We start from the raw sequence: 17,777 nt of genomic DNA, 5'->3' as shown, positions 1-17,777 counted from the left end.
AGTTTGGTGGAGGAGTGATTATGGTGTGGGGTTGTTTTTCAGGAGCTGGGCTTGGCCACTTAGTTCCAGTGAAAGGAACTCTGAATGCTTCAGCATACCAAGACATTTTGGAAAATTCCATGCTCCCAACTTTGTGGGAACAGTTTGGGGATGGCCACTTCCTGTTCCAACATGACTGTGCACCAGTGCAGAAAGCAAGATCCATAAAGACATGGATGAGAGAATTTAGTGTGGATGAAGTTGACTGGCCTGACCTCAATCCGATAGAACACCTTTGGGATGAATTAGAGCGGAGACTGAGAGCCAGGCCTTCTTGTCCAACATCAGTGTGTGACCTCACAAATGCGCTTCTGAAAGAATGGTCAAAAATTCCCATAAACACACTCCTAAACCTTGTGGAAAGCCATCCCAGAAGAGTTGAAGCTGTTATAGCTGCAAAGGGTGGACCAACGTCATATTCACTTAAGTTCATATGTGAGTCAAGGCAGGTGAGCCGATACTTTTGGCAATATAGTGTATCTCAAAACCTTGCAAAGCAAAACCAAAATTACATGTACTGCCAGGAGGATGAAAAAAAGTTATTTTCTTTTTTCTTTGAATGACCTTTTGCACCTTTGCACATATTTCAGCTCTCTCTTCTCAGCTCTTAAATTAAATTGCAGCTCAAGTCACATGCAAACTCATATTTGAGTCTTTTGATGATGCCGTTTTTTTAAGTCATGAAATTCTCAATGCTGACCCTATACAGCTTAAAAAGAAATTGGCTCATGACAGTATACACAGTGGAATTAATCTAATCTGCACTATATCCTATTACTTAAAATCCATAGGCTTATTGTTCAGCTACAAAGTCATTCCAACAGTCAGTCCCTCTTATGCTGTTTCAATGCCTGTTTGAATAACATTAATCTAACAGTTCATGCATGGAACATATTTGCATTTTTGTGCTTATTTTACAAGGTATTTACAATGCAATGCTTTAATGCGCATGTATCTTCTTGGGCCATTTTCATATTTCACAATTTTCCATAACTGCAGCGAAGCTCTCAAGCTTAAGCAGAGATGTTCATTGATTTTTCAAAAACAAGAAAATTTGGAAAATATACCCATGCTGCATATGATTTACACTTTTATACATTATATATAAAGACAAGAGCACAGAGGGCCTCAGCATTTAATCATTTTAAAACAACACAACAACAGCAAAACAATTTAAACCATTGGCAGTGCCACAATAATTACAGCATACTGTAGGTGACAGCAATTGAATAAATTACAATCTAATTTTGTTAAACAAAGTGTTATTGATGAGAAAACAAAAAATAAAACTCCCAACATTGTAGTAATTGCCCTTTTATTCAAAAATGTATTAAAAAATGTGATTTGGTGATTTATATTTGAAATTTCCCTTAAACTCCTTTTATGCAACCTTTGATCCTGTGGTTTTGTTTGAGTGTAATCATCAATCAAATTTCAATCTCTCTGTGAAGCACTTTGTCAATGTCTGCTGTTTTTTGACTTGACCTGCCCTACTAATTAAAACATATTGTACACTGTACCACAAAACAGCCACTATCTGTTTGCCAAAGTGTGAAATTCACTTGGGAATGTATTACAATGTCTATTTTTATCAGCAGTTGACTTAAAATAAATAATTAAGGATGCTTTTCACTTCTTACCGCCTTTGTCTTGACACACACAGAGCAAAACTAGTTTTTCATGTTTGAAGTTAGTGAGGGAGATAGAGAGGGTGAAGAGAAAGATCCATCGGTTTCTCTCCTCTGCTCTCTGTCATCACTCGCTCTCATTTATATATTTTTCTGTTTCTGCTGTCAGACAATGAAACAATTAAGGAAATGTCACTGTATCTCATTAATACCACCTGCGCAATCATTCCCAACCCTTAAGCTGTTGATTAAATAATTATTTATTATAATGACATCACCAGATAATAAACAAAAACAGTAGGTAATGATAACAGCTGTGCCATGAGATAGACCACACTAAAGCTAAAATGAATGAAATTATTATTGATCATAGATCAAGTTAGAGGCAATAAAAGCAGCCACAAAGCATCTGTTATTACATCAATATGTATTTAATATGCTTGTATAACTGTCAGCAAAACCTGGCTGCTGAAGAGCATACACTTCTGAAATGTTTCTTGCGGACGTTGAAACTGCGATGGTGCTGTGACTGTGCCATTAACTTAACTGTAAGGCAACACTGCAGGATCCAGTGGACATTAGACATCAGGGGCCTCAAATTTGACACAATACAATAAATGCTCTATGAACGTTTCTGTGTTGCAGATCTATCAAGCTGTGCACACATATATATTTTTCGCATGTGGAAACCAGATTGACTCTGCATGTCCATGTGTAAATCTCAGAAAAGACTATCTATCTTTCAAACTCAAAAATTCAGAGGGCAACAGTTGCAATGAAGTGGAGGAGGCAGCTATTCAAGCTAACTGTAACCCACTGACGAACTCAAACATCATCCATGTACCCTGAGAGTGTGCACAGTTATGCCTTTCATTTTACACTAGAAGAAAGTGTGTGGGATAATGACAACTCTGCTTACATGTGAACATCAGGGACCTCAGGCCTCAGAGAATTCATGAAAATGGGTTCCACGCTCTGTCTTACACAGTACAGTACATAAATGGCAGGTTTTACTATACATCACTAAAAATTTTGATTTTGGATCCATCTTATCCATATCAATTATGTCTATGGTACAACTCATAATTGTTCTTATTAAGGTCCATCTCTTCCCTGTAGTCTAACACTAAAAGATAGTGTGACGTTTGAATTCCCAAATAAGGTTTAGACCTTATAACTTTGCCTTTACTGCATTACACTCTACAATCCCTGCTGTTAGCATCTGGTCTATCTGTGCTGATGAAAAACCAAACTCCTCTAAGACCTCAACTGTGTGTTCTCCAATAACAGGGTCAGAGGCTAGGCAAGGCTGCGCAGGAGTCCGAGAGAGAACCGGAGCTGGCCGGGGACTTTCTTCTCTGCTGGAGTCCTGGATGAAAGAACCTCTTTCCTGGTTATGTGGGTGTGAGCTCACCTGGTCGAAAGACAACACAGGTGTGACACAGGCGTCAGTCCCATCAAAGATTTTTGACCAATCCGCCTGGGTCTTCGTGGCAAAACGCTCTGTGAAGATCCGTCTGAGCTCAGGCCAATCGATGTAGTTCATCTGGTTAGGCAACGCTGCAGCATCCAATTCTAAGCCTAGGGAAAAAAACAATTATGTAACCTCAAATGTGTCTTCATAGCAAAATTATGCAAAATATTTTAGTGTAGTGATCACTAATCCGTCAACTGCAAAAGATAATTCATTCACTGTTGCTAATTAAGATTGTGCTCTTAGAGCCATATAGGCTGAACTGCTTTGACTGTATTTGGTTACAGCTAATTCAATTACTTCCTGTTGCTCTAGTTTGACACTAAAATATTTAAATTATCAAATACATTTTTTTGTGACAGTGCAACAAGATGCACTCCAATAGTTCAGCATTTTCCCGTCTTTGAAATTGTCTTTGCCGATCTATGTGATATCTTGGAGCTGAGTTGTTTGTATTTTGGTGGAAATTGGATCTGAGAATATACATCTGAGAACTACGTCTGTTACTAAAGTAAACTAAATACTGGGAGCAAATATACAGCAATAATCACTAATGCTTTAAACACAAATAATAACATTCTCTAATCCGTACATGCCTTTAAATCTAAAATAAATGTTTAATGTGCTCAAAGCAAAAGAAGGTCTGTAAAGCAGTATACTTGATTCTTACACCATCTGTTGTCCATACAATATGAAAACAATCTCCTCGATCCAGTTCATTAAAACCCTGTAGCCATCTGATCTGAAGGCTGCAGGACAGATATGTGGGTAAAAATAAAGCAGCCTCCAATTTGAGACGCTAGAGCACAGTTCCATGACTGTATGTACGGCCGTTCATTATGTTTACCGTGATTACATCATGTGCAAATGACACCAGTAACCTCACACAACTCTACAAGCATCGGGCTGTTTGGTTATAACTGGATATCCTGCCTGTTAAAGTGGATGATTTGGTATTACTGGGGATCATTAGTCTTGAGCATCATGACCTCCTTTCAAGCTTTTTCTGCAGTTTTTCCAGCGCTTCATTTTTTTATTTTTGAAATGTATTAAACTGCAAACGCTGCCATTTACGGCAACAGTGGGTTGGACTGATCATAAACAGCTTCACCACACTACATATTTTTCTTCTTGTGTTTATATCCTCATCGTATAATTATCTGTTGGACAAACTAACATGTTGCGGTGCTGTGTGTTACATCACAACGCTCAACACTAACCTAACAACTATGATTTTCAGGAGAAGCAGATTTTTCCATTTGTTGAGCTATTAGTGTGATTCTTCACTGTTACTGGCAGCTGTTACCAAACCATGACACCACTGATGTGACTGGCTGACAGAGTATTCATTAACCATCACATCTTTCAGTCTATAATTCACATCACTCAGCCACACTGCTCATTTAAAATAGGACTTCAAGACCTTCAGTGGAAATGCTTTATACCTCCACCAAAGTTGGCAATGTCATCACAGATCACTGATATTTGGAGGAGGAGGCTTATATCCCGACATAAAATGGTTTTCTTTGAAAAGGACACTAACCACTGTCTTAGAGATTTATTTATTTTTGCATACTACTAACCTTTCAGTAGCTGTTTGTAGAACTGTGGCTCTATGGCACCAACAGCCATGTACTTTCCATCTGAAGTCTGGTATGTATCGTAGAAGGGCGCTCCACTGTCCAGCATGTTCTCTCCTCTAGAACGGTCCCACATACCAATGCTACGAGATTTCCATATAAATGAACCCACATATGCAGCTCCTTCCACCTAATGTGAGAGAGAGGAAGAGAAAAGGAAATCAAGGTTAGATCAGTCTATGTTCTTACTTATGTGTTATTCATTATCACTCCATCCATACATGAACTTAACATACAATGTTTTTGCACATTAAAATAAAAGCTTGTGAGAATAATGGACAAATGATATTCCACTGACATTTAGTGTATAAACCATTGCCTATTCTATTAAAAAAAATACTTGATCAAACAATGAACAAAATGCATATGATCCACTTGATTCAATTTCCCTGGTGGGATGTAGCCAGTCACCTACAAACATATTGTCCTACGGGAATATTAAGAGTCCAGATAATACTTCACCCTACACCATGTAGAAGAGGTTGATTGCAATCTATTCTGCCACCAATTAACTCTGCAAAAGTAATTTATAAAAAGGACAAATAGGCGATGAACAAAAGGGGTTTAAATATTTGAAATAACATAACACACTGTGTGTGAACTGAGCTTTACTTAAACTGCTGGACCATTTTCTGCCCAATTGCTGCTCTGTGAGTCATCAGGGACAAGTCACAGTATACAAGACAAAAGCTCTGTCACTGGTCATGGCTTCAGTGCTTTCATAAATATCCAGTGCCAAAACCAAAAGTTGTGCATGAAATATTGAGTCATTTAGAAAGCAGGGAACTTCCTTTGATACGCTCGAGTCACGAAGTATGTGACTTACAAAGAATGTTTTATATTTATATTTTCTTTAATCATACTGTGATAGACACATTTTCAAGTGGCTAAGTGGATAAAACACAGACTCCGATCAATGAATGTAGTCACTTATCAGCAGGGGTGAAACAATTTTTGAAGAAAATAAATCAATAGGGTGAGAGAGATGAGAAGCAGGCTTTTAAGTCTCACTGTGCCTCCTCCTCTCTCTGTGTGTAAGCTACATCCATGCTTTATGACTGAGCATGCAACATTGGCTGCTGCTATATTACAACCACTTTAATTTACTGTCTTCACATTCACAGAGTCCAATTTGAAATTGTTTGGAGGTAAAAACCTACAAAAAGTTTTACCCACCCTAGTCTGTGTTTAGGGTAATTAGTCCCCCATGAAGGCATTTTAACAGCTCCGTAAATTGCCTCTAAAAGAGCCGTTATCAACCATGTCATGGTTGATCATTATGAATCAGATGGTGTCCTGCTTCTGATTGTGGCTGCGCTCTGCATTCATCACAACCATTACAATTACACAGTGTGCCAGAGACAAGCAGCATGGACCAAACTGTCAGCACAGTGAAGGCTTCTTTTATTGGATGGATGGATGGATGGATTCTGTATTAAGAATGACCACTTACATCAAAAATAACTCTTCACCTTAAAGAAATAATATTTTGTTGGTATTTAGAGAGCAGAGGACTTTGTCTCCCTATAGGCTGGATGTATAAATTACCACTTACTTTCTATCTAGTCCACCATATCCCCTTTATTAAGCAATAGATTATATGTCATTGTTTTGAAGGCAGTTTGTTTTCAAAGGCCCCAAAAGACAAAAAAAAACTGTTAATGCAGGTTGAATTGACTTGTCCCCCATTCTAGCTCGGCTTTATTTTGACGGTTTTCCAATAATATATCTTTGATTGTTTTTGTAACATGTATAAATAAATAGCTTCTTTTTTCCCCTCGTACTGCTAAGGTTTCTTTTTGGTGAGTTTACCAGGGGTTTGCAGAGTCAACACTTGATTTGAAAAAAAAAAATCTATAAAAACTAAGACATTTAAATGCTTCTCAGCTCAATAGAGAAAATGAATTATTTATATTTAGGAAAAGACAGTTCAGCAGAGCACAAAATCCTGTAAAACTGCAGCAGACAGTACAGTACAGTACATCACTCAAATGCTCAAATGTTGACTCCCGTAACAGATGTTTACAGTTGAGGAGCAGAGATCTGCAATCATATGAATGCTACTTTGGATAAAAAGCGTCTGCTAAATTGTAAACTGAAAAAGTTAATTGTAAATATGCACAGGCTCAAAATCACCACAGGGGCTGCAGGTCACATCCTCCAATATTTCTCCCCTGCAATTTTTGTAATTGTTAAGGGACATCATTTTTACCCTCCAAAACACAAAAGAAAGTTAATTTGTTCCCTGCGTTATTAGGCATTACTAAGACCGGTGTTTTGGAAAATTTCATTGCTCGCTCAGGAACACACAAAGAAGAAAAGGGAGCATTAAACATTGTTACTTCTTGACGCAGTTGTAGACACTGTACAATCAATTGCACAATTAGTAGCAATTATACAAAATGTCCAAATACACAAAACAAAAATACAATTATCTTATAATTTTTTGGAAATAAAGCACATTTCTCCACCAGCCCCTTATCTAAAGCCAGTTCTTTCTCTAAAGACTGCGAACACAAACCAGATAGCTTTGTAGCTCTCCAAAGCAAAGTTAGCCAAAGCAACAGCCAGGTCCCTAAATGGACACTTCCACAAACTGTTACACCTTCTTACAAACAAGTATGGTCATAGACGATGGTCAATATCCTTCAAATTTAGCTCATCTAAGTATCTCATGATCCATTCAGTTTCTAAGACAACAGGCTTAAGGCAAAGATTTATCTAACCCCAGAGGTCAACAAACAACCCCCAGACAGAAACAAGTTCAAGAGTTCATGTAGCCTACGAGCAGGATTTCTTATACCACAGTGTCACGGTGATATTACGGTCACAGTGGAGTGAAAATAAATCTTGACCCCTTAGTTTGAAGACTGCATTTGCAACATGTATGATAGATACATCAAACAATAATCGCTATCTAAATCTCTCTCACCCCAACTCCACAAACTCGACACTCCTGCTATATGTTGGTGTACAGGTCAGTCAATCTATTACTTGGGGCAGCTGTGGCCCTGTTCACATGCTTACGTTTTCCCCCCAAATTGCTCCTGAAGGCTGTGTGAAATGTGTTTGTGAATAGGTGAATGTGGTTTGTACTTTAAAAGTGCTTTGAGTGGTAAGAAGACCAGAAGGGTGCTATATTATCGCAGTCCATTTACCATCAACAGTGCACACAACAAAAAGGTTTTCTCAGCTCAAAACTATTTTTGTAATTTCTATAACCTTCATGCACCATCACACAGATCCTCTGATCTATACAAGCAGATCATTCACAGATCTACACATGTAAAACACCGTCTATTTAAATCGCAGATTCACTGATGCACATACAAATTCTAATCAATAGGCTAGAGTGTGATCCTTTTCACTCCATCACTTGTCTTTTAAAACTCAATCAGTTGTTGATTTGTCACTAAACTGTGTCGCTGTGAACAGACCAGGTCATCATTGTGGTTAATGGCCGATATTGCCCCGTCATATATCAATATCGATGTATATGTTGTTCAATATGAGCGGATTCATTTTTTAAGATATATAGGCAGAATTTTATGCATATTGGATCTCTTTTCTTAATTTAAGTTTAACATATACACACACACACACACACACACACACACGTTTTTTGTTCTAAATGTGTTTTTTTAATTTACAGTAATATATACTATGTGTTTGCTAAGTGACAAGTCATTGCAAAAACTGTGTTCATGTATATAATCTGTGTGTATAGATTCTGTGTGTATCAATTATCAGCCATTAATATTGTTTTGTTTTTTTTACTCCCTAATATTAGTATCGGCCCCAAAAATCCAGTGTCAGTCCAAGCCCTTGTCAAAACACATCAGCACTTACAGGTGGCAATTCTGAATCTTGCTGAGGCATCGGTCCTTATTCTTCTGTGTGTTATTGTACATTCAACAGGTAGCTGCTGGCTAATGAGTTAATACTTAAAAAGTGCCAGGTGTGAGCCAAGTGGCAACAACCATGGCTAAAGGCTTAAGCCAGTGTAGATGTACCTTAAAGTGCAATGCCAACAATGGCCACTAGATGCTAGCCCCAAAACAAGCCCTGGTTCCACCTGACTCCCATTCAAAAAGCATCAACTTCCCAATATGAATACTAAGTCAGTCAATCGTTTTTTCCAACTTGTCATTATGGTCTCAATCCCTAAATTCTGTCCCTCTAATAAGTTTGCTGGTGGTAATTTTTTAAATAATTTCTCTTTTAATAAAATTTGAAGACTTATGGTAGGCTTTGATGTCTGTTGTGTGGGTGTTGACTGACAGCCGTTAATGACAGTTGGCTAGACCACTGGTCTCCCCAGAGCCAGGACTCACACTGAGTGGGATAAATGTCACAATATTTCAGTAAGTAGATAAAGTAGCTGACATTAGCTCAAGTGTGCACTGGTCATATTCTCAGAATGCTAGTGTTCACTTCAGTCCGAGTTCACGGGATGTGAGCGTGAAAGACAACCCCTCTTTATTTGGAAGGTACTGTCTCCAAATGGGAAAGATGGCACCGACCATGAGCTGCACCTCTGAGCTCCAAAACAGGCTCGATCTATGTTGTGAGTGATCTGAACCCTAACTGAGCAACAAGGCAATTAGTTACTTAAAGATTGTGTTAGGCTGTCAAAAGGAGGAGCCAGACCTGCTGATGCCAGTATGATACCTCAGATGTTATGAATTCAGACACAGCCTCATTTCCCAGATCAGCAATACACTGCTGGCTATTCCTTACCTAAACTATCATCTACACACTGTGAGTGAAACAGCAGGTGATTTGAATGTGAATATCCAAATGAAAAAACTCCCTTCACACAAAAGGTCAAAGCCATAAACAGAGCCATAATCCCCATTCATGCAAAATTAAACTCTGCAAACTCTAATTCGTCTCTGGTGAGTTATGTATGCATGTTTATGCCCAGCCACCCACAAGTTTAGTGGCATAGTGGGATCTACAGACGCATAAAAAAATTAAACCTGCAGCAAATTCCTATACATAACTCAGGAAAAAATGGAAAGAATACTAGTCTACTGACTGTAGGTGTGTATGAGGTCAAGAGGCTAATTTATTTCAATTTACTTAAGTAATGAAGCCATGCCAAAAACTGAAAAAGAGCCAGGGAAAGCACATTTCTTTAAACATCACGTGCTGTCTTACACTTCAGGCACCTTCACACCTGCACTTTGTAGTCTAGTTGAATTAGACTCTGGTTCGTTTTTCCCATTCATGTGATTTGTTTCGGCAGATCTAAACACAGAAATCATACTCGAATGTGGACCAAAAGACCCTTTGAGGATGTGATCTATGTCTGGCAAAAAACTAAATCTTGTTTTTGGTGGGAATACGATTGATCTGACCAAACTATTCGGCACAGTCTGCAAGTTTGAGCAAAGCGGTTCCCGTTGACAAGCCCACTTTGTAAACTGGGGTGCAGATGAGCAAAATTAACAATTGACCTTCTTCCTGTCTTTCTGTTCTTGCTCCCACCCTAGACACATCTGACTGCTAAAGGGGGTTGAATCTTCTCACATGGCTTGTAGTAATACATTTTGGTTTGCTTGGATTTTTCTGTCTGAAAAAAAAACCAAGCATAAGAGACGGCAAGTCTACCAACTCTTTCACTGATTTAGATCAAAGCAAACAAAGCTATAGGTTTGAAAATGCCCTTAGATTAAAGGGACACTTCATTATTTTAAATATAAGGGTCAGTTTGCTCATCTACTCTTAGGTCTCTTAGAAAATAACACTGATGATCATTGATAAATGTAAAAACATAATGCTGGATTCACATTAAAATGAAAATATAAGCACACAATAGAGTGTGTGATATGCATTGAGTTGTATGCTATAAATGTATACTTTTTAAGGAGTTGCAAAAAACATTCAAACCATTGCAAAGTTAAAAAACTTCCATGTCCTCCAGAAATTCATTAGAGTGGTTCTGCTGTATAACCTCCCAGCTCCATTACAGCCACACTGGATTCAGAAACTTTGATGTTCCTTTTGAATAACTCCGCTAAGGGCCGTCCAACTAATCACATATCCCACTTTAGTCAGAATCCTGACTCCAGTGTATGTCACAGTGTTGTACAACATCATCTGGCAACATGCTGCAGTTTAACGCAGAATACAACTTGTAGCATTTCACTCGTTTAACTGTTTAGATCACAAGCCTTGAGACAGAGGAGAAAATCATTTCTGCTAGGGTAACTTTCCTGAGTTGAACAACTGTGTCTCTAAGGGGTTTGATAAATCAACCTAAACTACCTCGTTTGTATTTCATCTGCTTACAGGTACTTTACTTTTACGGTAGTAATACACCCACACTAACACCCCTTACATATGTTTGCTGAAGGGCTGTTGTCCCTAACCCTGGCCCACAATACTGTCCTGCTGCAGTTTGTGCAAAGAGCCTCCATTGTTATTTGACATTTGGTTTTGTTGACAAAATAAAATAAAAAAAATATATAAAACTTTATGAAAAGGAAAAATACTATTTAGGTACCTATGCCTCTCTCAATGCAGCCCTCAAGTAGAGTAGGTGGTATGTCATACTGCAGCTGACTCAATGCGACAATATGTTTACTAGAGTTTGACAATATGCTTACCATGCTAGCATCAATGATCTGTCCTTTCCCTGATTTCGTCCTTTCCAACAGTGCTAGGACTATGCCCATGGCACAGGTGAGACCTCCACCTGCGAAGTCTGCTAACAGATTCAACGGAGCATAAGGCTTCTCTCCGCTACGACCCAGCCAGGATAAAAGGCCTGTGACAGCAGAAAACAAAAACAACAAATGGAGTGAAACGGTCACACAAAATTTAATGACAGCTTAACAAGTGGAGAACAATTAAGTATCTGGCCGGTCTCCAGCCCTGGAAATGAAAGAAAATCAATGAGTTCAGTAATTGAATGAATCTGTGAGTAATACCACATAGAGAAATCAAGAAGGAAATAAGCTGATAAGATAGGATGCTCAGAAGTACAAAGCTTCTGGACAAAAGCTTTTCCTTTTTCCTCTCTTTTATTAAAAAGATATTACAAGTAGTATTGAGCAAATCTTTATAGTAATGTTATAGTTAGTTATTGAAAGCAGACATATCATGGTCTGAATATAATATACATTTGGTTAAATATTACATTTATGCACTGAAATATCCAAGTTTGTTATCAATGTATAAACAGACCTAAGATTAAAATTCACTGTGGTCACCTTAATCAGCAAGTATCTATAGTTTGTGTTGATCAGGGTTGGTTTACTGAGCATGATGTTATTTTCCCCCTGCCTTACATTCATGTCACTGCTCCTTTTATTCCCTCTTTTTTTAATACAAATCAGGACTTCCAAACAAGCGCATTAAAATGCCAGCTGTTTCATAACAGCCACAAATCATTGTTACACTCATTAGCGTTAATGTAATATTACAGGAAAATCACTGCTGGATGGGCTATAATGGAGTAAATGTAATTTTCATTAGGGTTGTATTACAATAAAAAGAGGTTCAGACTTGAATCACAGTTTTCATCAATGGAAATAAGAAATGTATCAATAGGGTGGTACATATACAGAACATAACATATGACACAGTGTTTTGAGCCAGCAGTCATTTCAGAGTAATACATTTCTCTTTTCATTAAAAGTAGGTACTGGGTTGTCGAGTCTGATTTCTGCGGACCTTCCATTGCGAGATACAGATGTACAGAGAAGTACAGTCAAGCGAGAATGTTTTTTTTTTATTTGGTTTATACTGGATGCACATCTGGTACACAGATCAGTAGGAATTCCACTTTTGAGGGGGAAAAAAATTTGTTTGGATAGACACAGAACGTCAGTACACAGAGAAAAAATAACCAGCCTCTCAGAAGAGAAGTTAATTATCCTCTTTTATCATCTTTATGAATATTGATGCAGTTCCATCTGTCTGCAGTGTAAGGTGTGTAAATATTCATTACAAAAATATGAGCAGTTGAGTGTGTTATCACCTGACATGGCGAGGTAGTTGATGTCATGTCCAGCTGCGGTGGCGTAAGATCCACTCTGTCCGTACCCCGTCAAGCGAGCATAGATCAGACGAGGGTTTTCCTTTAACAGCTCCTGTGGACCGAGGCCCAGCTTTTCCATCACACCTGGGAGGTCAGAGGGGGGTAAATCTATACTTTCATCAAATGCATGTTGGTTCTCACTCAGGGCGAACCATGTGAGCTGGGGACAGTCTTGCCTCGCTAAAGTCTGTGAAATGTGACTTATCAGAATATCTGTAAACTTATCTTTGAATATCACATCACAAGTGTTTTTTATTCAAGAATTGCACATAAGTCCAACATTTCAGGACGAAATATTGAAATTTTACTGCACTACATTTTTCTGATAGTGATTGTAAGATTTACATTATAAAACATAGAATGGGCTCATAAAATATAATGCCAAAAAAATCAGTGTCTGGTTGAGCTACCATGTCACATCTGGTCTATACAAGTTATTAGCATTTCCACCTATGAGTGATTTCACTCCTACATTGCCCAGATGGTCTCATTTAAATAATTGTTCAAAGGCCAGAAGGTGTAAAAGTATCACATATTTCACAAAATAAGCAAAGATTATCAAAATGATGATCAAATTTGAGCAGCAGAACTTGAGAGCTTGACCACTAAACTAAAATATTGAGCTGAATACAAAATAGTTGTAGTAAAATGCTACCTGCTGTTTACTGATGCACTGATACATCAACAGCTACACAGTCACAGGGGCCACTTTTTTTGTACTTTTATTTTTTATATTTTAAGTAGATTTTGCAGATAATACTACTGTTTACTGAAGTAGGATTTTAAAAAGGCCTTTACTCGTAGTTGAGTATTTATGCATTAATGTATTGGCACTTTTACTATAAGGTAAAAGACTTATATGAATACTTCCTCCACCACTGATTCTGACTACTATGTATTACACAGCTCTTGACGACTATCACACTGTTGGTGATCTGACCTTTACGGTAGGGCTCCAGCACCACATCAGACTGGACACAGAGCTTCCTGAGCAAGGCTACGCCCTCTGATGTCTTCAGGTTGATGGCGACAGATTGTTTCCCCCGGGCCTGCGTGTCCATTGCCATGGCAACCTTGGTACGGTCCACACGGATCACCTTAGCCCCAAAGTCTGCCAGGATCATACCACAGAACGGTGCAGGAGCCAGTCCCGCCAGCTCAAGCACTCTCACCCCAGCCAGTGCCATGATGAAAAGACTATAATGTAGAATATCAGACAGAGTTAGCAAGTATAATGAAATACATCGCAGAGATGGGCCCACACCAGATTCTGCAATGTTATTAGACATGTCAGTACTAATTACTAACTGTGCTGGTGAGATTTGGACAACACTGCATGAAAAGATGAATCACATTAGGGCTGCAATTAATGATTACTTTAATTATCCATCAATTTTCCAACCATTTTCTGGCTTAATCTGGTTATAGTTTGGTCTATAAAATGTCAGAAAACAGTTTAAAAAATGCTTTTCACAGCTTCCAAGATCTCAAAGTGACAACTTCAAATTGCTTGGTTTGTCCAACCAACACACAAGTTTACTGTTAAAGAAGAAAAAAAACAGCAAATGTTAGAAGCTGGGAGCTTGAACCATGACAAAAAAAGGGCAAAGTGTAATGCACATAATGAATAGATTATCAACAGTGTTGCAGATTCATTTTCTGTCCATCCAACAATCAATAATAATAGACTTCAGAGTTCAAAATCATAAAATACATGCTGACAGCATAATCAGCACTTAGTTCAAATGGCCACTCCATGTATTTAGGGTCTCAAATTTTAATAGATGTTAAAACAGAATCTGGTAGCCAGCCTGTCTGTTCAGCGCTGTAGTTAGTCAGTTAGTTAGTTGCATTGATGAAACATTCGTCAAACCTTTCCAAGAACAAACATCACACAGCTCAACGTTTTATAATCATTCATCCAGAAAAAACCCCCAACAAAATTAAGGACATTATTAAAGCCTTTAATCATCATATAATGAGCAATAAAACATAAAGTGGACTTTTCCTTCAGTCTCACCTAAAATCACATAGAAGACAAAGTATTTTCTCTTCAGCCTGTTTCTATAGCTAATGGTTATGTACCTGTGCACACACACAGAGATATTTGACTCACTGTGGTTGTTTAGATGTAGGTGTTCCAAATTTGTACCAAACATTAATTGGCCATTTACTCATTGTGCATAAGGAACAGTTTGAGCTGGGTATCATGTAGATTACACTGCAACCTGTTTTGGAAAACAATCAAACAAGATATGGATCTGCATTTATTCAGCTCATTACTGGGTTTTTTTCCATGGGTGACCGTCTACGTTCACAGAATCTGGCAATGGAATAAAAACACCCATGTTGTTGTTACAGTGAATACTGGTCACAGAGTTGCTATGTTGCAGCTGTTGAGCTACGGTGGAAGTATAGCTACAAAAAGAAGGCCTTTGGCACTGGAAAAGACTGTAACTCAGAAAGATATCTACTTTATTTGCCTAATTTGAACAGCTGAAGCTTTATATTAGCTTCAGAAAAAAAACGTAAAAACATTTTGCAGAGACGGCGGTAGTAGCGAACGTAGAAATCAGTGTGTGTGTGTGTGGAGGGGGCACACACAGAAAATCAGGTGGACCTTGCACGCCCAAGACTAATCACACTTCATAGCTTCTGAAACATTAACCAAGGCCATTCAAACTATACCTCCCTGAATGCACCGTCGTTTCATCATATCAGCCTTATACATCATGAGAGCTAATGTTACAGGCACAAAGACGAACATGACATTGCATAGCCTTGCATGTCGGCCACATATTCATTCACACACACACACACACACACACACACACACACACACACACACACACACACACACACACACACACACACACACACACGTCTGAGGGACATTACATAGACTTACATTCATTAATGACTTACATACATTATCATATCCGATTGGGAACACTTTTGTCCTACTTTCTGTCCATAATTAAAGTCTGAAATTGGCCCCAAAAAATACTATAATTTTTTCATTATAGTCCAACACTTCAGTCTGTTCTCTTTCAAAGGAGAGCAAGGACAAAGAGTTCAGTCTTTATGTCATCAATGATGCCCTGATACCAGTTTTTATCCGACTGTATAGCATGTTCGTGCTGAATTAGCAGCCATGTACATGTCCTTAATACTTGGCACTTATTGTGGGGAAAGTGACGTAGGAGGAGTAGGAGTCTGGGTTGAAAGTGATGGCTGTACTTCAGCTGAATTCTCTTCCTCCTGCTGCTTACAACAAGTAGTGTGTAGTCAGAGTCACTATTCAGATGTCTATGAGTTGTTAACAGCTCCAACAAATGAACTTCTCATTTGGTTTCATTTCATAGAAGTTGAAATGATCCACCAAAACTCATAGATTATGGATTAGAGAGATTAGAGAAAAATTGAAGACAGATTTGCTTATCTTTGTCTTTTCTTCTTTCCTCTCCGGTTAATCATCTCAGGACCCCTCAGATTTATCTGGTGACCCTTTGGAGGTACCCAACCTCTAGTTTGGAAACCATTGGACTATACTAGCTGTCTGTATATAAAGAAGTTCAAACTAGCTCCACCTGCAGCAACTACAACAGGACTGCTTGACGTTTACATTGCTGTATTAGTACCTTTACTTGAATGAAGGACCTGAGTACATTTTCCACCACTGTTAATAGAAAAGACCAACACAGACCTTGAAAGGAGTACTAGAGTACATTACACTGCATTCAGACCTGCTATGACATTTAGACTTTAGACTCCAACTAGACTACCAACTTAAACAAAGTCCAAAGTTACAGTCTAGTTTATCAAGAAACGCTACCAACCACACAAGTGTGCTGGTTAAAAAGCCTAAACTAAAATAGTTAAGTCAACATGTACTAGTTACATTTGTGCAAAGTGAAACGCTATAAAGTAACGCTACTTTACAGCAGCTGGCATTACTTTAATCATCACAATCAATGTGCGAGTTGGAGCAAATATCGGCCAGTTTTTTTTTAACCATTTCCTGAACATTACTGACATTTAGAGGGTAAAACAAGCCTCCACCAGCTGTATCCTGATTTAAGACAGTTAACAAGAACCACAGTTTGTAAGCTTACCTTTACCACAGGTCGGGGACAGGAGGACACTTCTGCGGACGCTTTGTTTTGCTGCACCTTTATGCACGCCGGGGCGGTCCAGCTGGAGGGAACGTAGTGTTGATAATGTCACAGCACACGTGACTCAAAACTACCACTGTAAAATAACGCATTTAGCTTGATCAAACATATTTATACTTTAAATATATTTTGTTGAGCAGTTTAAGAACTTTAATCTCACAATATTAATCTTCCACCCCGTTTTAATATCGAGCGCCGACTCCGCCCAACCCAGACTTCTTTCGGTGTACGCTGGTCATAAAATCACAGTACACAGACACTGTTTACAAGCTGCTTCCGGGTGACGTCAGCGCGGCACTCGCGAGATTTGTGGGAAATTGAGTTTTTTAAATATGATTTCATTTAATTTAAGTAACTGAACTGTTAATGGTTGTATAAAAACATGACTTACACTTCATAATATAGAAAAAAGAAATTAGTCATTTTTTTTTTTTAGTGGATAAAAAACAGTTTTAAAAAAAACACTTTATTGTCATTGTATAGGGTAGCTAGATTAGGGTAGCCTAATGTGGGACACTTTTTGCAATTCTGACTTGTTTACCTTATCTACATTTAAATCTAATACATTATATCAACACCTAATATCATTATGAAATCCCTGAGGTGCTTGCTCGTTAAATCAGAAGACAGTTTCTGGATATTGTACTGCCAAAACGTTATAAAATGTGGGTACCCATATTTCTTCATTTAATGCCGTAGGCCTTAAACTAGTAGCCTGTATGTAATTTTAAACAATATAACTTACACAGTAAGCATATACTAGTTAGCGCT

At 38.2% G+C, this 17,777-nt stretch overlaps 1 protein-coding gene across 1 annotated transcript; it reads right to left on the bottom strand.

Annotated features, from left to right (window-relative positions):
- Positions 1-1,807: 1,807 nt before the first annotated feature.
- On the bottom strand, positions 1,808-17,219 carry amacr (alpha-methylacyl-CoA racemase). The gene is made up of 7 exons (XM_053340164.1): positions 17,124-17,219; positions 16,947-17,028; positions 13,772-14,028; positions 12,772-12,915; positions 11,396-11,556; positions 4,725-4,911; positions 1,808-3,248 (listed from the first exon to the last, which is right to left on the bottom strand). Exons 3-7 carry the CDS (start codon positions 14,016-14,018, stop codon positions 2,839-2,841), a joined length of 1,149 nt encoding a protein of 382 aa, XP_053196139.1. The 5' UTR covers positions 14,019-14,028; positions 16,947-17,028; positions 17,124-17,219; the 3' UTR covers positions 1,808-2,838.
- Between the last annotated feature and the right edge of the window lie 558 nt (positions 17,220-17,777).

Source organism: Scomber japonicus, chromosome 19 (genome assembly GCF_027409825.1).
Source record: "Scomber japonicus isolate fScoJap1 chromosome 19, fScoJap1.pri, whole genome shotgun sequence".
Lineage (NCBI taxonomy): Eukaryota > Metazoa > Chordata > Actinopteri > Scombriformes > Scombridae > Scomber > Scomber japonicus.
The sequence above is the reverse complement of the archived record's forward strand: the minus strand, read 5'-3'. Positions and strand labels throughout refer to the sequence as shown.